Here is a 25,225-nt window from a genome sequence, read left to right as displayed (position 1 = left end):
TGTAAAAGAACCCTTGCAGAATAATTTTTGAAATTTGAATTCATGAAATTTCATTATATCGAGATAAACCTACAAAATCCACTTGTAATTTTCAACTTCGATACCACTTGCGTTTACCTAATAGTACCTAGAGGAAAACACTAAAACGCGTAAAGTAGTACAACTATTGTAGCCTCAAATTTGTCAGTCAGTAGATGGCACTGTGCGATCTATACATTAAGCAGTAGACTTTCAAGTGCTAACATTTGACAGTACAGGGGGCTTAGCCAAGATAACATTCGTAGACAGAAAACGCGAATTGAAACTGTATATAAATACTCTCGTGAAATGTCGTATCATGTCACCCCGATACATTTGTTCTATTCGTTTGGCGTTTGTAGTATGGGAGGTAGAAGGTAGAGGTAAGGAATACAATCTGCATAGGCAGAACTGTTGCAAAAGTATGTAGTTCCAAATCTCTCCAGAGTAGCGCTAGAGTAGCTAAGAAGGTAGGTGTTATTGGCGGGGTGAAGTGCGCCGTCTATGGTCCGTTTTTTTTTTTCAAGTATTTTAGGTATTGTAGCGCCACCTATTTAAGGTTTTTTAACGGACACTTTTTGGTCCATGGAGATAAGATTTTCATGGCCGCTAGGCCCCTAGTTACCACAAAAGATTGGCGCCATCTACTCCAACTAACACTTGCGGTGACATGTTTTTGAACGTACTTTACGTTATTAGTATTCTCCTCAGTTTATGCTAGTATTGAAAATCTTGCTACCATCCTGGTCTAACCACGACTTAACCTGTAACAACACACATTTTCTACGTAGTAACAATTCCCCTAAGCTAATTACGACGATACATTGGAAGGGTTACGCCCTAGCTATATTAATGTATTGGTGTTTGATTTGTACATGCATGCTATCTCTTTTATAATGCGAAGACTGAAGACACTGCGGTTGTATTTTGTCCTGTACGGCTATCATGAGTTGGCATTTGACATTTACGCAAGCGACTGCGTGAACTCTATCGCAGTCTCTCTAGATCACATTAATACATCAATGCGAGCGAGATGGACTGCGATTGAGTTCACGCAGTCGCTAGCGTAAACGTCAAATGTCAACTCATGGTACCCGTAATCATAACCCAATGTACAATATTTGTCACATAATGTCATGTTAGTCGTGGAATCTCTTTTATGTATTTGATAATAGTAAAAATAAAGCTGTTTCAAGAATTTAAACCAGACCATTTAATATGTACATTATATTGTACATTGGGCATTATAAATACAATAGGGGTAAGTCAGGGTCTGTTTTGAGATTTATTAACGTCGACAGAGTTAGCGCGTAATGTACGAAGCCGAAGACAGCCGTCTACATTATACCTCGCGCGACCAATGATGGTCCCAATGACAGTTAACACATAACAATGACGTCATATGGCTGTCATGTTAAATGTTTAGCACATTCATTTATTTAGAAGTGTAACTTTTAAGAAAAAAAAATACGGTAAAAACATTTCTCTAGCATTATTTTTCCACCAAGCCCAAGAAACCGAGACTTGAAGGCACTGTCATAGGAACCATCATTCGAGTGGAATAGCAATAAAATACGAAGCACGAATAGTGACAGTACATTCACCTTCATGTTGATTTTGAGAAACTATGGATTAGGTCTACCCGAATCAAAGATAAAAACGAAGTTATCAAACGCCTCCAAAACAGACCCTTAAAAACCTTAGTAACATTTGAATGAGCAACATTTTACAAAGATTCTTTCCATTCGAAGCAAAAACTTTACATATTTAGCAAGGAAGTTTCTGTCACTGTCTAAAAATCATTTTCGAATAGCCACGCAACGCAACGCTGTGTCATTGACAATATTGAAACAAATTAGACTTTAATGTCATATCAACGTAGCACCAACTGTCACGTGTCATGAATTTCATTTTAATGTGGAACGAATTTCATTTTCAATGTGTAACGAATTTCATTTCAATGTGTAACGGATTTCGTTTCAATGTGTAACAAATTTCATTTCAACGTGTAACGAATTTTATGACATAGATCCAACATGGTTCTGTTCAAATTCAAATGTCATATTCAGGTTCCCAAAATGTGCAAGTTATTATTTATTATAAGGAGCAATAATAATAGGCAAGCATATAACTACCTACAAATTATATGAATGACTACACTTAAACCAACAATGTATTATTTACACGCAGCTCCTGCCTTGACAGGTCCAAATGTATTAAATTATTTCTGCATCCTAAAATCACTTTAGATTTCAATTTCCAATAGTAAACCAGATCGATGTTACAAAGTCAAATTCTGAATTTTAAACAGCGGGTTACAACAAATCACTACTTATTTTCTAAATTAGAAAATGAGGTAATTCTTTAAGCGTACGTTGCGAAGCCAATCGAAAACAGTTTCGAGTTTACCTGTACATTTATAGACCAAGCTATTTACCATTCAGCTACGGACCCTAAACCCCAACTAATATCACGTACACGGCACTCCACAATCCATTCATTACACAGACATACAAAACTTAAAGCATGAAGAAATTAATTTCAACTCTTTGAGACTATGAATTTGTTCCTATTGTAGTACATAGTATATTTTAGCTTAACATAGTTAGATTAGTGTGTTATGAAGGCGCGCTCGAGGACATCTCCATTGCCACTGATGCTGGCACTTGCATCTGGAAATTATTAAAATACTGTGATGATAGGAAAAAAACGCTCTGGGGGACTCTATGACCAAACATCGTCTAAATTATAAACTGAAATAGATGTCATACACGAAAGATAATATATATATATATATAACTCCGTATAAGAAAAAATAGAGACTCGAAAAATCAAGAAAAAATTATGCTCGAATACCTTTCGATTACAGAAAAGCAGAAACGTCTGCGAAAGATGTTAAATTTAAGTGGAAAAATTACTGCTTTAGCTGACAAGTCTGTTTCCAAGTGTTTTCAAGTTAACGCGATATCGCGTCTACTGTACCGACTGCGTTTACCCTGCATACGTTACAAATATTAGAAGCTTTGTTTAAGACGACCCTTCACATGGCGACCCTGACAGTACCGCAACTGTCCTCACCGGCATAGTAGAGACCGTCAAAGCTCGCTCTTCGCCGATTTGGACAGAACAAACTGTGGAGACACACTTGTGGACCACGCTAAGTTTTCATGGCAAGTGCTACGTCAAGTATGGAGCTAATAACGATATGTACGCGTTCCTAGTATAAAGTGCAGCTTACCTTAGGCTTAGGCTGGTGCGGTGAGTGCTGGAACACGTCCCCGATGCTGTCCAGCGCGCGCTCGTCCAGCACGGCCTCCAGCGCTGCGGCCAGCTCCGAACTCTCCGCAAATGACGAACCACCTGTTTAAATTATAAAATTGTATTTCATCTACATACATATCATAAAACAAATTACGACTAGATTTATATTTCGATTTACTTATTTGTACATTATAAATTGCAGGTATATCCATTTACATGAATTCATATTATGATCGTTAAAACAGATACAAGACTTAAATAAAATATCAATCCAAATATTTTATCATTATAGGATTAGCATAAACTGTTTTGTCAATTATTATTAATCAAATGTGGCAGCACGGTTCCATTTTTATCACTTGTCACTATGCCCGTCACTTTCGCGTTTACATACTCGTTAGAACGTGACAGGCATGGTGACAAACGATAAAGAGCCGACCATCTTAGCCCTACTGTATGAAATCGATACAGTAGGGCTAAGATGAGAAGATGAAGATATAATTACATTTAAATTTCGAACAACTCTATTATATATGAATAGCATGGACTAGCATGAGAAAATTGTAATTACACTCCATGCTGTCGTAGCTTAGTTTTGCAGCAACATTTCCGGCAAAGTACCGTCATAGTAAATGTTAACACGCTGAGTCATTTACAGTACCAGCTTCCCGCCCCAGCCCCGCTTCCAGTCCCGGCTTCGCACGAGTTACACAAAACCTTAAACAAATGATGTACCTAAACCTTCCTCAATAATCACTCTATTGATAAGTCAAAACCCCATGATAATCGGTTCAGGTGTTTTTGAGTTTATCGCGAACATACATAGATAAAGACAGACACGGCGGGGGACTTTGTTTTAAAGTGTAGTGATAAACACCTTGGTTGAAGAACTCCGTGAACGCCTCGTCGGGGATCTGGCTGAGCACGGCCGGGTCCAGGATGTCGTCGGGGGGCACTTGGCCCACTTCACCGACTTCTGAAAAACGGGCACGAACTTATAAACTCGCTTATTTCAACATGTTTCGATAAAAAAGTCTTTTTTTAACCCTTTGCCTACGCCTATAGTGTGCGTATAAGTTCACGTTGAACCTTGTGGGTATGCCTGAAGGTTAATATTGGGCTGTAGTCGCGCAAAGGGTTAATCTTCATGCTATTTTGTAATAACGTCTAAACCTTATTCATAAACGCGCTATAATCCTCAATTTGCTATTAATAGAGGCGAGGCGGCGCGCGCATTTTCTTCGGCTGAGCGCACTGCCTCGGCCGAGGCACGTCTACACTGGCCCTTTTGTGGGCGAGGAAATTGCCTCGCGCGTATGCTCGCTCTGTGTCTCGCCTAATCGTTTGTTTTTGTCGTTTAGACACAAATACCCTAGTTTAGGTAGAAGATAAAAATAATAATTTTAAGATAATATTAGGCTAATGATCATTTGTTTACGTAACAAATGATCCAAATGAAATACAATATCAATCCACAGCGCTGGCTTCGTCATAGTTGCTACACACAAAAGTAGTATCCACATGCTACGTAAAAAAAAAGAAAAAGGAATGTTATTCTAACAATTAAGTCTCGAACTGTTCCCTGCCTGACTCAAACGTCCAAAATATGCTAGCTGCGTTGCCAAGCTGAATAGCCAAAGATATTTGTTGGACCAGCACGGTTAGCACATGACGGGCGCGACAGTCGACAGGCGAGAAAATGCCGCGACATAGAGCTTTCTCGCGAATCGGTAGCATAAGACGCGCGCGACAACCCGCTGTCTCGCGGACAAATGTCAAAGCGACATAATTTTGTCGTTTGACAGTTCCACGCGGGATACTCTCGAAACTCGTAGCACAAGTGCGCTATGGGAGAGAAAATATCCCGCGTTTCAACGTCAAAAGGAGAGAAACTGTCTTCGAGGCTAGAGGGTCGCGAGAAGCATATTTTGTCGAAGTTTTGTTGACTTTGGTCCTAAAAGAAAGTTAATTTTTGTATATTTTGTATTTATTTCATAGTACAGCAATTTTCTGTGTAATTTTAATATGAATCCTGAGTTTTATGATTTGACCGTTAGGTGTAGGTACGTGGTATTGCTTTATAACATACCTATTAAGATACCTATATCTATATCATGCCGGTAATAACAAAATGATTGTATTTTTTCACATTTACTTGTTTGTTCTCTTAAGTTAAATGAAAACCCGACAGAAAAATAAAAAGCCTAAGATTGTGCCACCACATCAATAAAGCAAACAGTTTGATGGCGAATTGACTGGAGGGTGATTAATAGAAATTACTTTGTGGAAATCCGTATTAATTGATACAAAAATACTACTTCGCTAATTCACGAAATAATTAAGTGCTAGTCAATCAGTGCTAACCCGTTACACTTACACGCGTGTTTTTTACAGTCAATGCATGCAACCTACCACCTAAAAAATATATACGCAAATAGTTAATTAAACCACCAGCACCACCTAAGTACAAAAACTCGTCACGTGCTTCAATTGATTGTGGGATATAAACCGCGGTCTTGGGGTTTAATTATAGGTATATCCGGGTACTAATGATTTATAATATGTGTACAAAAACGCACCACCTAGAGAGGATGGGAGAGGATCGTGCTGTGAGAAGAGTGTATGTGGTGCACCCGGGTGGAAAACGTCCGTCTGGGCGTCCCAGATACCGCTGGAGTGACGAAGTCCTAAAAGACCTGTTCGCCCTCGGAATACCAACTGGCGTGAAGTGGCGCAGGATAGGGCAGAGTGGCGCTCTCTTGCGTCAGAGGCCAAGATCTTGTTTGGGTCACTGAGCGAGTGAAGTAGTAGTAGTAGTACAAAAACGCAATGTATTTTAAAACTTTGGAGAAAGCCTTCAGATTGGGTAAGGTAACCTACACCTACTGTACTTAGGTACCTATTACTTACCCTAAGTAGGTGTCTGAGTACACTTTTGTTACTATATGCATTATTTTATTATACGCAGATAATAAAATAATGCAAAATAATGAATCTGGCAGCCCAACTCAACCTCCCCCTTACAAAAGGCCACGGCCGTAATACGAGTATTCTGTAGTTACCACCCTAATGTACGATTCCCACCGACTACCGACTGGCTGGAGTCAGGCCGCACCGGAGCGCATTTTTAATGTGCCTATATATTATATATCGCAGAAGCGATAGAATCCGTCCGGAGGCGTCTCCGCGTCCGCGAGCAGCCGACCGGCTTGCGGCCACATAAATGTGAAATGCGATCCGACTCCGCCCGTTCGGTGGGAGTCGTAGTAGTCGTACTTAAATCTAAATATCTAAAAGAGGTCAGAGTAAATAAAATAACTTAATGTTTTTGTGTATTTGCAATATGAGAAAACTTAAAAAACTAACGCTGCATCCATAGATCGCTAAAATACAAAACACGCAATAATAACTCATTGTTTTAAACATTCGAGTGTCGTTGTATGGAGTAGGTTCCCAACTTGAGCCCTTCTATGTCCTCCGTGGCAGGATGGCTGCGCCCAGCAGCAGCATGCTTAGGTATAGGCGCCGTGTTTGATGACAGACTTGTGCATGTCATCAATCTATCTTCAAAGCCAGCGGTGCAGCAACTAGCCAGCCACAAGGAAGATATGTTGGGGATTATCATGAGATCTTCAGTCTTCTTTGTAAAGATGGTAGCTTATTTGCCAACACTTTCGAGTAATCTCAATTATCTTAAAAAAACACCAATCATTCGTAAGGAGTGGTATTTAATTATTAGGTAGGTAATTATCTTTAGATATAATAATGTACTCCAACTTGTAACGACAAAGCTAATCAAATTATGATTGACACATTGACATTTCCGACTTCAAAATAATATTTGCTATTTCTTTAATCTTAATACTGCGAGAAGGAGACAAAGTTATCGTGATTAGGGACGTTCCGTTTCTAAAGCTGACTATTCATTATTTTCCCGATTATGTTAGTACCGATTCAGTGTTGCCACGAAAGAAAAGTTTGTTCCAAGTATAAATGGCCACACTGGCTAAGTCGCGCGCGGGATGGCTCTCTCGCGTGGAATTCCTTTCTCGATCTGCCAACTTATGCTACCAAAATCGAGAAACTGACAGGTCGAGATAGAAATTTGTGACACGCGACTGTTGTTTCTCGCGGCGCGAGTTATCCCGCGTGTAATCATGTGCTAGCCGTGCAGATAACATCCAGCCCCAACGATTAATGTCATGTTAATGTTTGTTAATTAATGTTAGATCTAATGTTAATGTTTGACTATGTTTTTAACCGACTTCAAGATTTCGAGGAGGAGGTTATCAATTCGGTATTATTTCTTTGATTGAATCTATATATATATATATATATAAATTGGTCCCATTTTTGACAAAACACAGTTCTGATGATGGGATCCATGAGGAATCGAGGGAACTCTTCAAATGTGAAAGGCATACATACAGTGATTTTTATATTCTCATCACCAAATCAAGCATTTACATTTAAAAAGTGACATTTGATGAAGTGGAACTGCTGATGCTGATCAGAATGGAACTCTTCAACGACGCATAGTTCCCGCTTGGCGATTTGTCGTCTTCCTTATGTTTGTTAGGCAAATTAGGTTTTCGAGACAAATTTTTGTCAAGCGCGCGATCTGATGGTAGAATCTATGAGGAGTCGAGGGAACTCTTCAAATGTGAAAGGGGTACATATAGTGATTTTTGTATTTTCATCAACAAATCAAACATTTCCATTTAGAAAAGTGACATTTGATGAAGTGGAAGTGCTGATGCTGATCAGAATGGAACTCTTCAACGACGCATAGTTCTCGCTGGACGACTTGTCATCCTCTTTATGTTTGTTAGGCAAATTAGGTTTTCAAGATACATTTTTGTCAAGTACGAGATCTGATGGTAGAATCTATGAGGAATCGAAAAAAACTCCTCAAATGTTAAAGGGATACATATAGTGATTTTTGCATTTTCTTTAACAAATCAAGCATTTACATTTAAAAAAGTGACATTTGATGAAGTGGGACTGCTGATGATGATCAGAATAGAACTCTTCAACGACGCATAGTTCACGTTTGGCGATTTGTCCTCTTCGCTGTGTTTGTTAAGTAAATTAGATTTTCAAGGCATTTTTTAATATAATATAATAATCTTTCTTTCACCGGTCTCCCTCATTGAAGTCGGTATTTTTTCTTAAAAATTATTCTACTAAAAAAAGAATTATGAAACAGGATTACCAACTTACCAAGTTCATGCGAGTTGCTGGCCGAAACAATGAACTCGTTTTCACTGAGCGCGCCCATGCCGGTGTCCTCCGAGCTGTCGTATGCCGACGAATTCGAGCACACGTTGATTTCTATAAACATAATGCAGTTAATTAATATACACATGATGGTAGTCTAGTGGAATGGTATGTGAATTTAAACTGGAGGTATCGAGCTCTAATCCTGGCTTATACCAAATGATTTTCTAAAAAGTAATAATGGTAATAAAATTTGACATTAGTTAAATTTGCCTGTCGCTTTTCGGTGCTGGAAAATGGAATGGAATCTGGACTAATCCCAATAAGGCCTAAGGCCTCGTTTTCAGACCGAACCTCAGACTTGCTTAAGTCTCGGTCTCCGGTATAAGGCGCAGCGTCCAGCATCTGTATTATTTTAGCGTAATCGGTCTCTATACGCCAGTTGTAATACCATCAGTGGACACAATACTGCGTTCACCAAGCGTTCGTTGTCCTTTAACTGCTGTCACTTGTGATTGTTTTTCTTTGACGGTCCACCAACCTGGATTTGACGCCGCCAATGCCGCAATGCTTGAAAAAAAAAACTAGAGGCGTCGCATACAACGTCTGCAGCATAAACGTTTCTCGATGGGAGTGTCACTTCTGTTAATGTTTGTTTGTCTCAATCTTCCAGTACTGTCACATCATGTTGCTCCCGCGATAACACGATTCAGTTTCGTTTCTATACTAAGTATAAGTACTCGGTAGTCGCATTAAGCATGAATTGTATGCTATCTATAACGCGAACCGTAGACCAAGGCCGCGAAGTAAATTAGCCGGGATAAAGTTAGGAAGATGATGTTACTATTTGGCGGCTAAACAACATGCCGATAGGGCTATAAATTACTAAGTCGGACCTCTCTTTCGCCTCATCGAAAGGAAACGAGTATGAGCGAGGCGCGACTTAGTAACTTATGGCTCTACCGGTATATGGTAACGGTATATGTTTGGCTCTAGTGTAAAGACAGTCGTCCTATCTGAGATCGGCTGGGTAGACGCAGGGAGGGCTAATTTTTTTTTCTTCTGGCTGTTACTCCCTGCCAATTTGCATAGGGTGAATTTGCCAAGGTCGGTGTTGACTTTCACATGTGAGGAGAATGTTCGGTACAATATTTAGAATTTGTGGAAGGATGTGGTAGAGGGCTCATTTGGCGCGGCGCGGCGTGGGTGGCAGTTTCTTCTTGCAGATCCTGATGAGTTTCTTATTGCATTTTTTTTGCAGTTACCCCCCTGAGAGAGCTTGTTAGATGAAAGAGATTATTACCTGAGAGATACAGTTACCCGAGAGAGATTGTTATCTGAGAGAAACTAGAAGCTGAAAGAGACTTCTTGCAGATTCTGATGAGTTTCTTATTGCAATTTTCTTGCAGTTACCCCCCTGAGAGAGCTTGTTAGTTGAAAGAGATTATTACCTGAGAGATACAGTTACCCGAGAGAGATTGTTATCTGAGAGAAACTAGAAGCTGAAAGAGACTTCTTGCAGATCCTGATGAGTTTCTTATTGCAAATTTCTTGCAAACCCCCCCTGAGAGAGCTTGTTAGATGAAAGAGATTATTACCTGAGAGATACAGTTACCCGAGAGAGATTGTTATCTGAGAGAAACTAGAAGCTGAAAGAGACTTCTTGCAGATCCTGATGAGTTTCTTATTGCAAATTTCTTGCAAACCCCCCCTGAGAGAGCTTGTTAGATGAAAGCGATTATAACCTGAGAGATACAGTTACCCAAGAGAGATTGTTATCTGAGAGAGACTAGTAGCTGAAAGAGACTGGTTAGGCGAGACACTTACCCGAGAGACCGTTACTAGAGAGAGACTTACCTGCGACAGACAGTTACCTGAGAGCGAGTGGTTGGGCGCAGGCAGGCTCCGCTTGGGCAGGCGCCGCCGGCGCTTGGCGCGGCGCGGCGTGGGCGGCGCCACGCGCTTCCTCGCGAGCTTCTTCGGCCTGCTGTCGCGGCTCAGCTTGTCGTAGTTATCCTGTAAGGAATACACGAGATTGTACATGCGATACTATGAAACCTGGGTAATATTAGCAAGAGAGGTATGGGCAATGTGAATGTCATCTCGCCTTGTGTGGTCGGGCACAGCACAGCAGATGTCATTCCAGATCTAGAGCAGAGCCCAACTGGGGAAGTACCTCCACCTTACAGAAAACCGCAGCCAAATAACACTTGACCCTACTCATAGTGTTGTGTTCCTGCCGGTGAGTAAGGTTGCCAGAGCTCAACGAGGGGGGTGGAGTTAGGGTCGGCAACGCGCATGTAACTCCTCTGGAGTTGCAGGTGTACATAGGCTACGGAGACTGCTTACCATCAGGCAGGCCGTATGCTTGTTTGCCACCGACGTAGTATATAAAAAAAAAAAAGCAAATGCTGTCCATTTACGTGATACACCTTTGATTTGTATCTTGTATCTTGCATACTTAGTGCTGAAAAAACAATGCTGCTTTAGGAGTAGGGGCTATCTGCACCTCGCTTCCATGAAAACATAGTTTTTATAGAATTTCTCTAGAGCATAATCGTAGTTCAGGAGCTAATGTAACGTGTAACGACTAGAGATATACCTAAATACAATGCTTCGGCTGTCTCTGAGGCGCTGATAGTATTAGTTGTAATCCAGCGGAGCGGAGAAGAGAACCAATGCTATTTGGTTGTTTCCCACACATCTCTCATCTCCGCCTCTGGAGAGACGGCAGCGTTACTCGCTTTCACGCATGTTTAACTCACAATGACGTTTGCATTTGAAGCGGCAATATCGGCTGCTTACATCGCGCTTCGCTAGCGAACACCGGCGCACACTAAGGGCCAGTTGCGACAAACAAATTTAGCGGACTGATCAACGTCAATTTGCAGTGTGCTATGAAATTTATCATACAATAAAATTTAGCGAACGCTTTAACGGTGACAGACGGTTTGGTTCAACCGACCCTTAGTATATACCTAATCTTTGCTCGGGCGCCAATATATCGTGTAACAACGAGAGATAGAAATATAATGCTTACTCGCTTTCATGCATGTTCAGCACGCAGCGGTGTTTCCTCTTGAAGCGGAAATATCGGCTGCTTTTACCTCGCTCCCCCCGCACACGACGCATATAACCGTTGATTCGGCGCCAAAATAACGTGCGATAAGCAGTAACGCCCGCAAGTGTCGCTTCCTATAGAAATAGTGAAAGAAAGAGAAGTAATACTTACTCGCTTCCACGCATGTTCAGCACACAGCGGCGTCTGCTCTTGGAGCGGCAATATCGGCTGCTTACACCTCGCTCCCCCGGCGAACACCGCCGCGCACGACGCGTACAATCGTTGTTCGGGCGCCAAAGTAACATGCGATAGACAATAGCGCCCGCACGGGAGGCGCGGGGCGCCGCAGCCGTCCTCGGAGCACGCGGAACCGAGGCACGGTTTTAGAGAGCCACTCTCGCCGCCAGACCAACCGATTTCTCTGTGAACGTTATGGTAAATGTTAACATATTTAATAAATGTTAATGTAAGACTAGGCAAAATTTATCTACAATTATTAGTAATCTTTGATGAAGAATTTTTTTTTGCCAAAAAGTTCGTTTTGGTTATAAGTTTTTATGGATACTTCGTTATGGTGTACTTCGTAGAGGTTGCGTGTTTTACCACAGAGTTCAAATGGCTGCCTTCGGTCTCCATTATACCAACAAGTGGTCGGAAATTGGACTCAAATTTGAATGGTAATCAAGATAGCAAGAAAAATAAACATAGGTACATACCTTCATTACTTACTCGACCAATACTAAAACAGAACTGCTTTCTGAGGCAGTCGAGCAACAAAATCCTTAGAGATGGACATTAACCTGAGTCTCCGCCGTTCCCGCGAAGACAGGACGTCGGGCATGCCGCGCATCGCCAGCAAATGGTTCACCATCTGAGTTGGAAGGTGGCACGATGAACCTTGCCCGTTGAGTTGTTTCTGAAAAAAAAAGTGATATAATGAGCAGTGATCGGCGACCGGTAGCAATTTTTTCACGAAAGTATTACACGGATATGATTCTATTTTAGATTTTGTGCACAATTTATATATTTAAACAATGTATTCAGTTTTACTATCGAGGTTTTAAAATTTGTATTATAATATTGTAAGGTCATTCTCTTTATATAAATGGATTCTCAATGTGAAAAGAAATCGACTGACAATATTAAACATACCTAGAAAAAAATATGATAATTTACTATAAAAAAATTAAATTCCCTAACGCACCGTACGTACCGTACCTAATAAAATCAGTAACGGTCCCTACTCCTCTACCCTACGTCCAAAAGAGAGGTATGGGCATTAAGAATGTCATCTGGCTTTGTGTGGTAAGGCACAGCACAGCGGATGCCATTCCAAATCTAGAGCAAATAACACTAACCTCTCAAACTCACTCGTCCATCTTTGGTTTTTCCGGCCTCTCCTACAATGTACTATAATTTAAGCTAACTGATATACTCATGTCACTTTCCCAATATATTCCATAACAACCACACGCAGTTTATCTCCGACTCCCTCAAAATCCTCCGACATCCGCCCACGTGCCAACACGTGTTTTTATTTGATTACATTATTTCCACATCCAATTGGAATAAGAATAGTTTGAAATACCAGCAATTTTCTGCACCTATAGGGCATTACATTTCTTTTGCTGTTACTTTATTGAGAAACCATGAAACTGCAGACAAATATCTGGTCCAAAAAATCAATTTAAATCAAATCTCCATTTCAGGAATGAGATGCCTTCGATATTGGCAGAATTATCAAGAATTCAAGATTTAAACTGAGCCTACGAATATGTAAAAAAATCCCAGCAATTACATGTAAAATTGTAAAGATATCTTACATTAATTTAGGCATCATTACTACATATTATAAGGCAAAGTTCCCCTCCGCGTCTGTCTGTATATTCGCGAAAAACTCAAAAACAACTGAACGGATTATAATGCAGTTTTCACCTGTCAATAGAGTGATTCAAAAGGAAGGTTTAGGTGTATAATTTGTTAAGGTTTTATTTAACCTGTGCGAAGCCGGGCGGGGTCGCTTTACAAGAAATTGTACGAATTCTTTGTAAGTGATGAAAAAAGTCAAAAGTCTAATACGTGCATATAAAAAAGGTCATGTCTTCAATAACTTGAAATAATATCTTTAGACCGTATCATGACTTGACAAATCTACTTTAAGCATTATGACCAAGAAATAAGACATATTTTACTTTGCTTATTTAAATATGTCCCCGACAATAAACATAGCAATATGTAAATTGGTGTTCATGTCAGACAAACAGAAAGTGAGATGGAATTTTAATAAACCTTATATTTGGAAGTTAATACAGATGTAGTGCGTAATTATTTCCCATCGTGACAAATACGAACGTTTCAGAGAAAATTTCAGGGAAAACAATTAAGTATGCACTACATCTGTATTTTTCAGTAAAACAGTAGAGATTTGTTAACGCTTTCCCAGGCATAGTTGAGCTATCGACCACATACGCGCTAATAGAATTTTAACCCTAGCGATGCAATTTAAGGTTCAAATTAGATTTGACTTTCAGAAAATATGACTTGTTATCAAATGAAAGCTAGATTAACTGGAATATATTTGGGTTTTTTTGGAAAACCTTGTAGATTGGTGCGGCCTGGAAGCTGGCTGGAAACCCTGATCTATTGTTGATTTTACACACAACGATTGGCTCTGTATATCAGCTAATACTAAGTTAACTAATGGTAATGCGACGTGTTTACTGATTCATTCGTCGGCAAACTATATTAAGATTTATTTTTTAACTTAGCTCTCTGCCTTCGCTACTTCCATTCCAATCCAAATGAATCATTACACCATACCACAAAGCTCTATTTTAACCTCGACCAAAACTCCATCACCATAAGACTTAAAATCGAAATACTATAATCATTCCAATGAATTGAGTCATAATTCGACTCTTTAGGACTATTGTATAAGTTATCGGAATGTTTACAAACATTAGTGCGATAAAATTATTGATAAGAGAACAGTGGGCAGTACGTCAATACAAAGGCTATGCTATAGTTCGTGTTACCCACGATGATGCGCGGATTTGTCAAATCTAATCTCTAATATCATGACAATAAGAGTCAAGGCAAGCGTTTCGTGAATGACACGTTCTATATCATGAATGATTGACCTTAGCAGAAATCAGCTGTTCTATTGAGCTTAGCATATGTGCAATTTTGTAACTTATATACTGAGATTAAGGTGCAAAATTGAATAAGTTTAATAATGTTATTGCAAATGTTATGCTAAGCTTGGTAGTGTTTGGGTGCAGATAATGAATCACGTGGTTGTCTAATCGTTTTCCTTCAATGGTTTATCGTATATCAGATTCACATTTTAAAACATGTGCTTTAGTATTTTAAATATTGTTATTCCCTCCATCGATTGAATCGCACTTATAAATCGTGTCATTCACGAAGACGCGTGCCTTGACTCATGTTGTCATGTTATTAAAGGTTAGATTTGACTAATCTGCGCGTCATCATGGATGACATGGACTATACTATAGTATTTTTTAAACAGGTACGCTGATAGATGTCATCTCAATACAATTTTGTGAAATTTGGTGTTCTTAGGTTATAACTTGTATGGAGATGAGATCTATCAACGTAGCCTTCCTGTTAGAAAAATACTATAAGAATTCGTGAGTATGTAACCGCGAATTTGCTATTAATCTGTTTATTTTTGTATGACTAAGCCAACACATACAGGAGTTATAATTTTAGCATCTGTAGTAGTAACCAGTATGTGTGTGTTTATATTTGTATCCTTATTATAATTATCATGTGTTCTATTTGGTGTCGAAATTATTTATTGACTGATAAAATAGTGGCTAATATTGTCATTAACATTGACTGTGACTGTGGCCGATTACCCGTTGTTAATAAATTGGAGGAGATTGTATACAAGAAATCATATACATTTCATTTTAATGCCTGAAGAGCCTTTACACCTCTAAATCTTATCATTATAAGTATTTTCTCTGACATTGGGGACCTTTTTTTTATTACGAAAAGGTAAGCATTTGACCACAATCTCACCTGATGGAAAGTGCCGATGCAGTCTAGGATGGAACATGCTTTAAGATTATTATAATGTAATGTTTACCCAGGTATTGGTTGTTGTATTTATACATGTTTGCTATGTATTTTCCATGTTACTATATGATGTCACTGTAAATGTTGTATTGAGTTGTGAAAAAGCACTTGAGACCTTGGGTGAAAAACTTAGATTTTCATTCTTCAAATATATTCGTATTTTCCGAAGTCTCGTAATTTCAGACATTTCTTTCATTGTTAAGTGTTGCTGCATACGTACGGATTCCTTTTATATTTACGAGTATATACGTGTCACCTGATCCGACTCTGAACCAATACGTACCTTAATGATAGCAGCAAGTGATTTGTGCTCCCGAAAGTCCCTTGCGAGGCGTAAAGAGGTGTCTGCCCTGACGACATGCCTCCTTAGTGCCGCTCTGCGGAGCGCTAGGCGAGCCCCTCGGGACTCTGCCGCGCTTTCTTCTACGCAGACGGGACCAGTGCCTAATTCTAAACAAGAATACAAATGTTAGGCGTTTTGACGGTAACGATATCTAAGGACAAATGTCTACACCGATCGCTACTTTGGTGACTATTCGGTTCGTAGGTATGTCAACCGAAAATCAACATAATTACCCATATATGTAATCAAGTATTTAAGTACCGTAAACTTTCTCGAGATTGCCTACCATGCTAAAATGACGCGCTTTGAAATTACAGTGATTTTCTACTAAACAGCTGTCTATATATAATACAATCATGAGAGAAGGGCCAGCTATAGGTAATATATGCTGCTCGAAAGGCGACCAATACATGATGAGAGAATTTACAACATCATATAAAAATGACACCCCATATAGTTCTCAAGTAGCAACTCCTATAGCGTTTAACCAGGGTACGGGGTGTTAAATAAAGTCGGCAACGCGCATGTACATGTACGAGTACTACAACCCCTCCAGAGTTGCAGGCGTCCATAGGCTACGGTAACCGCTTACCACCAAGTGGACCGTATGCTTGTTTGGCACCGATGTAGTATTAAAAAAAACATGTTTCTGTTAATTGGTTTATACCCATTTCGCGACCCTTAAAGCGTATAAAGCTTCGGTAACTAGAAATCTTTGGTACGGGATCAAGATTGCCAACCAGGCTGAATCGCGGTTTCCTATCGTCAAGAGGCCTACAGTCAAACAATGCTATCTCATCATGACGCCAGGCTCTTTTTAGGGTTCCGTATCCGAAGGGTAAAACGGGACTCTATTACTAAGACTCCACTGTCCGTCCGCCCGTTCGTCCGTCCGTCTGTCACCAGGCTGTATCTCATGAGCTAGGCAGTTGAAATTTTCACAGATGATGTATTTCTGTTGCCGCTATAACAACAAATACTAAAAAGTACGGAACCCTCGGTGGGCGAGTCCGACTCGCACTTGTCCGGTTTTTTTTTGTAACAAGTACGAAACGGTCTTTTCTTGGTTAGAATCTAAAACTTACCAAACTCAGGTATGTTATCACCAGAGGCCGGAATTCTCGTTGCATTTTTTAACTGTCATAGAGACTTATCATTTATCGACTTCCGATATACATATATCGATACAATTTAAGAACACAACATATTAAAAGTTAATAGTTAATGGATATTTGACTGTAAAAGAAATAATTTAACAAGATAATATGGAAAATTATGACTACCTATTTCTTTTATAAAGAAATTAATGCAACACTTGTTAGCACGAAAACAGATTATGAACATGCAATTGAAAAAAAAACTGAACTAATTAAATATGAAATTATTAACTATTCACTTTTCATTGTTTTTATTGCGTATCTCTAAATCACGCTTTCAACTACTCAAAAGTTTTCTGGAAGAAATCGCTCTTTAGCGATAAGACCGCCTGTTGTTTACCTCTAATTTAAATCTTCTTTAATATGTTGTGTTCCACTTTGTATCGATGTATGTATATCGGTAGTCGATTAATGAGAAGTCCCTATGACAGTTCAAAAATGCCACGAGAATTCCGGCTTCTGGTTATTACAGTCACTGCTACAAACTTCCCGAACCCCGGTTCATATCGTCAATTGGCCCGCCTCCCAACAAGGAGGCAACAACCTCAATTGAGAACATATTTTCCTAGTTAGAATGTAGTAATAAACTTACCAAACTCGGGTATATTTATCATCGTCACTGCTGCTCCTCTCTAAATGCCTAAACCCCGGTCTTCTATTATCAAGGGGCCCGCAGTCAAAGAAGCTGTCCCCAGGGGCGTGCCAGGCCCGCTTAGGGACGGGTACGGCGTGAGGTGAGTATCCAGACTTTGCTTGCTTGCAAACTACTAGAAGACTTACCAAACTCAGGTATACTATCATCGTCACAACTACTGCTTTCAAACTGTCTGAACCCCCGGTTTTCCATCATCAAGGATCTCACAGTCAAATAGGCTATCGCATGTGTCGTGCCAGGCCCAGTTAGGACATTTATTCTTGTATTTTTTATGATATATTTTCTTGGTTAGAATTTTATTTATTTATTCAAACTTTATTGCACGATATAAAGTTGTACAAATGGCGGACTTAATGCTTGAAGGAATTCTCTACCAGTCAAAAATTGGATCAAACAGAAACTTGCAGTTAGTGCAGGGTGTACTGAGTCGAGTTCGAGCCCGGACGGCCGCTGGCGAGGTTGCGGAAGAGTACTTCGGCATTCCTGGGACCTCGCCCTATAGCACGGAGGCATCCCAGGCCCGTCCCCGCGCCTGGGTGGTATGCGAAACGCATTTCCCCTCTTAAAAAAAAGGGTGTATTGATATTGATACAATGTAGCACTTAATAAACTTACCAAACTCAGGTATGTTATCATCGTCACTGCTGCTGCTTTCAAGTTGCCGGAACCTCGGTTGTCTATCGTCAAGGGGCCCGCAGTCAAACAAGCTGTCCCCAGGGGCATGCCAGGCCCGGTTGGGGACGGGTACGGCGCGAGGTGTGGGTATCCGCTGCAAGGCCTCGTGGACCGCCGGCCCGCGGCCTCGCCGGACTTTGTTTTGGGAGGACTTGGCTGGAAAATATTGTGAACTTGTAGGAAAAGTACAAAGTTCTATCTAGTACTTGTTATAGTACATTGTTGTACGATATTGATTGTTATGTTATAGGCATAAAGAGACGAATTGTGCTTCTACTCCGCCGCAACTGATAATATCCTATCCTTATACTAGGTAGGCAGATAGGTAGGCTATGTAGTATCCTACATACTTAGACCATAGGCTGCGGAATTCTAAGAGGCTGAAAATAGTGGAAATTATTGTAGCTGAAGTTTCGACGGTTAAAGTAGATGGCGCTGAACGGCGCTATACATTTTTGGTGTCCACATTGTCATACATATGCGCTTGACAACTTAAGTTAACGTATAATGTACGGGGCCAAGTAGGGCCTATCTATTTCAGCTGTCAATACTGCGGCTACAGTATTTTACACAACTTAACGCGTCTTAGTATACAAACTAAACTAAAATCACTATGTTCACTTGTTACACTAAAAAAGGTCAAAGAACTACAGTTTGCAAATAATATTCAACATTCTTTTGTTCAAGGATTCGTGTGAGAAACGACCTCAGGTCATTCACCTGTCACTCAACTGTGTAATGTATGGTTAGAATGAAAAAGACACACATTTCCGGAGTTGAAAAACTAAGTATAGTTATTAAGCGCGTGTTTGATTTGCGTGGCGAGCATTTCAATGCAGTTTTCGGCATTTTAACTTTAAAAAAAAACAATGGAGTAAAAAAAATGCCACAACAGTGGGCTATAGAAATGGGTTCTAACACTTCTAACTATGTACTTTACTACAGTTTCTGTTCCGCTATCTGTAAACGTATTGGTCAATATTTTAGATTAGCTGCTATTATATTGGTCACAAATGTATTATAATGCGATATAATAATACAGTTGTGTGCAATATAATAGCAGCTCATAAGAAAATGAAAATTAGGGGGAAACTATAATTTTGGATCAATTATATTGGATCTTTTTTTTTAATAATTATTCTGCATTACTTGACATTGTTTAAAAATTAACTGTAACCTTTACTTAAATAATATTGGAAGTAAAAAAAAAAATATCGTGAGAACCGGCTTTTATATTAACTCGCCGAAATTCTTATAAAAACGTAAAACCCTATACGAAAAAAATTCAATTGTGTACTATAATTATATTTTTGTATCTTGCCTATTATTTCCAATCAAAGCTTTAATCTAAACCCATGGCATCCAGAAAAAAAATCATTTTTCTATAAGAGGATCTTCGTCTCAAAGTGTAATAGTCCATCATTCGGACTTTGTTGTTGATTTTTGACCGACTACTTGGATTGTCATGGGCAGCAATATCATTTAGAGCTTTAAGCAAACTAACAAAACCAAGTATTTGGTCAAATATCAATAACAATGTTTAGTATTCACTGTAATTGTGTGTTTGAACGTAGGCTTCATAACGTTTTAGCAACAATTTCTCTGTTTCCGCTACCCAAAAGTTTAGCGATAAGACCGCCTGTTGTCTGTCTCTACATTTAATCAATTGTTTATTTTCTTGGGGTGGCGAGTGTCAAAAATTCCTCAAAAACCCCTCACGTAATCAACCCCCCTATTTCATCAACGCCCCCTAATTCCCACCGTAAATTCTTGTTTACCGCCCTTATACTAAGGTCAATATGGTCGTTAGGTGTAATCTGGCCATAAGGGCCGATTTTTTTTTCGTCTGATTTCGATAAAATTTGGTGGATAGGATAGATGGAGTTCCCTATTCTGTACAATATAAGCGCAATTTCACTGTTACATACATTTTTTTCATGACAAGTTGTTATTTCGTAACCAACCCGGCCTGAATAAGGAGCTCTTCAAACCAGTTAATTTTATCCAAAAAATTCGACATCAAAATAAGCACGCCCCATAAATAAAGCGAATGTAAACCTTGTAATAGATTACTAACTACCTCACAATTATTGGATTTACATACTGGACTAAGAACTTAATTGGACATAGTTAACAGCATTGGTTATACCAATAAATCAAAATGGTGGTCTATAAACAGGTTTGTTAACAGTACTGGTATGACGCATTAATTTAATGTTATTCTTAAGACTGTTAGTCATTAATTACTTATGCTATCCAGCTGGAGAAAATACGTAAATTTTCTGTTATTTAGTAGAGTCAGACCAAGCTCGATTTCGATAGCTCAGCCTGTGCAAGTGTTAAGTAAACATAATGATTTCATAGAGGTTTGACATTTAAAATAACGCACTGTCTGGGCAGTCAAAATTGCTGCCAATTTATCTTGGTCTGATTCTAACAATTTTGTACAGTTTTATTCATCCCCAGAGAATAAGAGACTGTTGCTCTTCAAAATTTTATATGGTCTTAGTGGTCAAAAATCATGGATTAAAAACCTTGGTAGTGTGTAGAGCAGAAAAAAATGTACTCGAAAAAAATGCAATAAGATGACTAAAATATGTATATGTTAGTATACTTATAAATTATCATACACAACAAGAGGTTAAGCTCATTCTTCAACTGATCAGTGACGGCACTGACATAATATGAAAAAGCGAAACCTATAAGCTTAGAATATATTAGGCTGAAGCAATCAACATCAAAATCTAAGTGATTTGTTAAGATTTAGTTAGTGGAAACCGTTTTCTCCCAAAATGGAATTTAATAGAAAAATTACTGTTACTTTGCTAGATTCAAAAAGCTATTCTTTCATCTTAAGGCCTGTTTACAGTTTTACACATTGATTAGTGTTACATTTACACCAACTTAAGCTATTTCAGAGCTACTTGACAAACCGGATACAAAGTGTCAAGATAGGTGAACATACAAGTAGTGAGCTGGTGATTGAATACGGGGTACCCCAAGGGAGTATTCTAGGACCGACTCTCTTTTTGTTATATGTTAATGACATGTGCAACATCGATCTACCTAATGGCAAAATAATAGCATTTGCAGATGACACGGCACTTATTTTTTCAAGTCATTCATGGGAAGATACTTTCTGCAAAGCACAGTTAGGTTTCGATAAAGTTAACGCATGGCTTATAAATAATTCGTTATCTCTCAATATAGACAAAACAAAATACCTGGCTTTTTCTATCACAGCAAGTGGTGCCAAGTGCCTCAATGATTATTCTTTAACTGCACATAATCACCTAACACATATTGAATTGGAATGCAACTGTCCTACGCTCAGCCGAACTGATACTGTAAAGTACTTAGGCATAACATTAGATGATAGATTAAATTTTCAACCACACATAGACGTCTTATCTGGTAGAGTGCGAAAATTAATTTTCATCTTTAAACATCTGCGACATGTTGCCGGCTCCAAAATTATAAAAATGCTGTATTTTGCCTTAGCACAATCACTGATAGGATACTGCATACTCACGTGGGGAGGTACTGCCAAAAGCCACCTTATCAAACTGGAGCGTGCTCAAAGAGCCTTGTTAAAGGTAGCTTATTGTAAACCATATCGTCATTCCACTGCGGATCTATATAAAACGTGCGAAGTTCTCACAGTCCGGCAATTATTTGTACTCCAAGTAGTATTAAAGAAACACTCCGAATGCTTTTCTTCCACAGAGACTAATATCCACAGAAAACATAGAGGTAGACGAAAAATAATGGTTCCACGACATGTAATCTGTAGAACTGCCTTCAGTAAAAGATTTTATTATTTTCTAGGTAGCTTCCTGTACAATAAGTTAAATCCGTTACTGAACATTTATCACCTTAATAAATACTCATGCAAACAGGTATTGACGAAATGGTTATTGGACAAAACATACATCGACACTGAAAACCTCTTGCAACCCATGAGATAACTATTATTATTTTAATTAGTGTACCACACACACGCGCGCACACACACACACATGCACACACACACACACACACACACACACACACACACACACACACACATACACACACACACACGCACGCACGCTGTTTTTTTGTTTCTGATGTTCTAGATTATTTTCTAATATTATTATAGATTATTAGTAATATTTCCTAATCTTTACATAGATTGTGCATAACTTTCTTTACAGTATGATTATAATAACACCCGTCTAGATATAATACATGTATAAAGTATATAGAGACAAATGGAAGGTAACTGGTACTTATAGCACAGGTTCATACCTATTTTAAGTATCAGCGAAAAACTCTTGGACAATGAATCCTATGTAATATATTATAAGAAATTATGTACTAGGTGTAAACTTTTGAGGTTAATAAACTTATCTCTTAAACTTATCTCTACATTTGAATTCATACATATGCTACTTGTGTTTAGTAGCAAATGTGTAAACGCATCCTTTCATACAGTTTGAAACAAATCCTTAGTCAGTAGATTGACAAAAATATTTGCTTTTAAATAGTTTGTACTATACTAATAACCTTTTATTGGCTGTTACAAAAACAGGGCACAATAATGTTTTATGTGGAGTTCCACATTTCCTTATGCTACAGTGACTGCTTACCACCAGGTGGGCTGTATAACTGATTGCCACCAAAGTGGTATTTAAAAAATCCTTCAATTTGTAAATGTAAAGAATGTATCTGATTAATCCATAAACAAGTGAAGAAGACTAACTACTAGACTTATAACCAACATACCTGATGGTGCTTTCTTCACTGAAGATGGTGGTGCTTTAGGTGGGGGTGCAGCAGGAGACTCAGTCTTTATAACTGCCGGGGCATTCTCATTCAGCCCCTGTTCTCTTTTAAAAACATCCAGAAATGTTTCCGACCCTGACAGTTTGGGATTTGATGAGGACTTACTATGATTAGTATTAAGACTATTAATACTGACTTTCTTACATGAGGCTACATTATTAGATTGGCCCTTTGGGCTGTGAACACTTGACCGTCTTGCTTCAACAGAGTTACTCCGACTGATTTCTTTTCCGAGGCTTGGATTCTTTGCTTTCTGAACTTTGGTATTAGCAGTCTTCACATCTTTGTAGTTGGGAGTCATGGGATGCTTAGGCTCGGGCATGAAATGCCCATTAGGCACAATCTCAAGCTTGATCTCATCCCTGATGACCTCCCCGTTCGGAAGAGAGCCTTTGATCTGAAGATCCACCTCATTATTCGGGCTGTCCAAGAACTTGGCCTTAACTTCTACATTATCAGGGAACATAAAATTATCATCCGTATGACTAACAGTTATTTCGCCGGCAATGATGTCAGAATCATGAAATGTGTAAAGCTCGTTGGGATCTATTTTAAATTTGGTTTGGAAGAAATTTTCATTCAAGTGTGGTATGTAAGTCTGTTCATCGCCAGAGCTGTCCTGTATGAACATGTTAACATCTCCACAGTTCCCCGAGACACCCTCCACTGCCAACTTGTATTGAGTTGCACAGCTTGCATCTGATATATTTTGTGGAATGCCACTGAAACTATAACAAATATAATGAATAAATTTCGTTAAAAAGATAACACAACACCAGATTTATACAGCTATTTTACTCACCCCACATTTTCGGTAGTACTCAAAAAAGACATGCTGTGTTCATTTTACAACTTATAGATACAAACAATGCTTATTTTGTCTGCTAACAGGAAATGCCATTAAATTAACTTGGTCCCACAGCTTCATACTGCAATAATGATATATATTATGAGACAAATAAAGGAGGTGTTGTTGATAAGTATCACAAGTAGTATTAATAAATAACTTCGATGTATTTTCACTACTATTCATAAGGGAAAGAAATTCTTGTATAGTACTGACAATTACAATGACATCTGTCAAAATTAATACTTTTATTTGAGATTTTCTCCTTTTTCCGTGTATTAACAGCCAGCTTGAGGGATAAATTAAGATATTAGGAACGATTGGAAGTTAACATTCCATTGTTTTTTGTATTTTTACTTAAACAAATGCCGATATTATGACTGGTTACTTACATTTTAATTATGACTGTTTCGTGCACATATTGCTCATGGCGGGCTTTAGAACTACTTTGTTAACGAATTTCGTACACCAACCACTTAAATTTAGGACAAAATTAAGCTTCTTAATACCAAAACAAATTAAAAACACACCTATTCAATAACATTAAATGAATGACAGATTACAGCAAATGGCAGCCAAAATGCGGCTGCGTTCAAAATTAGTAATATTTAATTTTGAATTACGCCCTAATTTAATAATTATATTTTTTATGCTTTTTACTTTCGTTTCTTGTACTTTTGTAAGAAATGAAATCGTTTTTATATGTAAATGAAAAACTTAATCTGAAGGTCATTTATCTAAAATAATTTTTCTTTCATCTGCATTTTAAATGCATTTTGCCAAAGTGTATAACTGACTATGACTATATAATTATTCCTGCAATTTAATTACATTATATTCTAAAAAGCAACTTTAAAAAGGAAAGATGATAAAATATAGCATTAAAATAAAACAATAATATTTATGTCGAACGCACCCATTAGACCTAGTAATATTTCACTTGCAATTAAAATCTATTATTAACATAACATATTATATACAATAAAAGTACCTCAAATTAAACAAATAACCTAACTAAATGTTTTTAAATACATTTTTTGGGATTAAAATCACA

At 38.5% G+C, this 25,225-nt stretch overlaps 1 protein-coding gene across 1 annotated transcript; it reads right to left on the bottom strand.

Moving 5' to 3' along the window:
• Positions 1-384: 384 nt before the first annotated feature.
• LOC133528191 (uncharacterized) lies at positions 385-25,009 on the bottom strand. The gene is made up of 12 exons (XM_061865456.1): positions 24,564-25,009; positions 24,127-24,253; positions 23,265-24,052; positions 18,438-18,653; positions 15,951-16,117; positions 12,361-12,476; positions 11,732-11,981; positions 10,374-10,515; positions 8,503-8,613; positions 4,157-4,255; positions 3,257-3,378; positions 385-2,690 (listed from the first exon to the last, which is right to left on the bottom strand). The coding sequence occupies exons 2-12, from the start codon at positions 24,156-24,158 to the stop codon at positions 2,637-2,639; spliced, it is 2,097 nt and encodes a 698-aa protein (XP_061721440.1). The 5' UTR covers positions 24,159-24,253; positions 24,564-25,009; the 3' UTR covers positions 385-2,636.
• Between the last annotated feature and the right edge of the window lie 216 nt (positions 25,010-25,225).

The sequence above is a fragment of the Cydia pomonella genome, chromosome 19 (genome assembly GCF_033807575.1).
Source record: "Cydia pomonella isolate Wapato2018A chromosome 19, ilCydPomo1, whole genome shotgun sequence".
In the NCBI taxonomy this organism is placed as follows: domain Eukaryota; kingdom Metazoa; phylum Arthropoda; class Insecta; order Lepidoptera; family Tortricidae; genus Cydia; species Cydia pomonella.
Note: the sequence above shows the minus strand (reverse complement) of the source record. Positions and strands in the feature narration are given on the sequence as shown.

What these genes read in the sequence shown, in the direction of transcription:
- LOC133528191 (XM_061865456.1), bottom strand. Translation starts at nt 24,158, where the DNA reads ATGTCTTTTTTGAGTACTACCGAAAATGTGGG. An exon ending in AGTACTACCGAAAATGTGGG is followed by an intron (nt 24,053 to 24,126) that starts GTGAGTAAAATA and finishes TATTTGTTATAG; the next exon opens with TTTCAGTGGCATTCCACAAA. An exon ending in CTGAACATGCGTGGAAGCGA is followed by an intron (nt 10,516 to 11,731) that starts GTAAGTATTACT and finishes TATTCCTTACAG; the next exon opens with GATAACTACGACAAGCTGAG.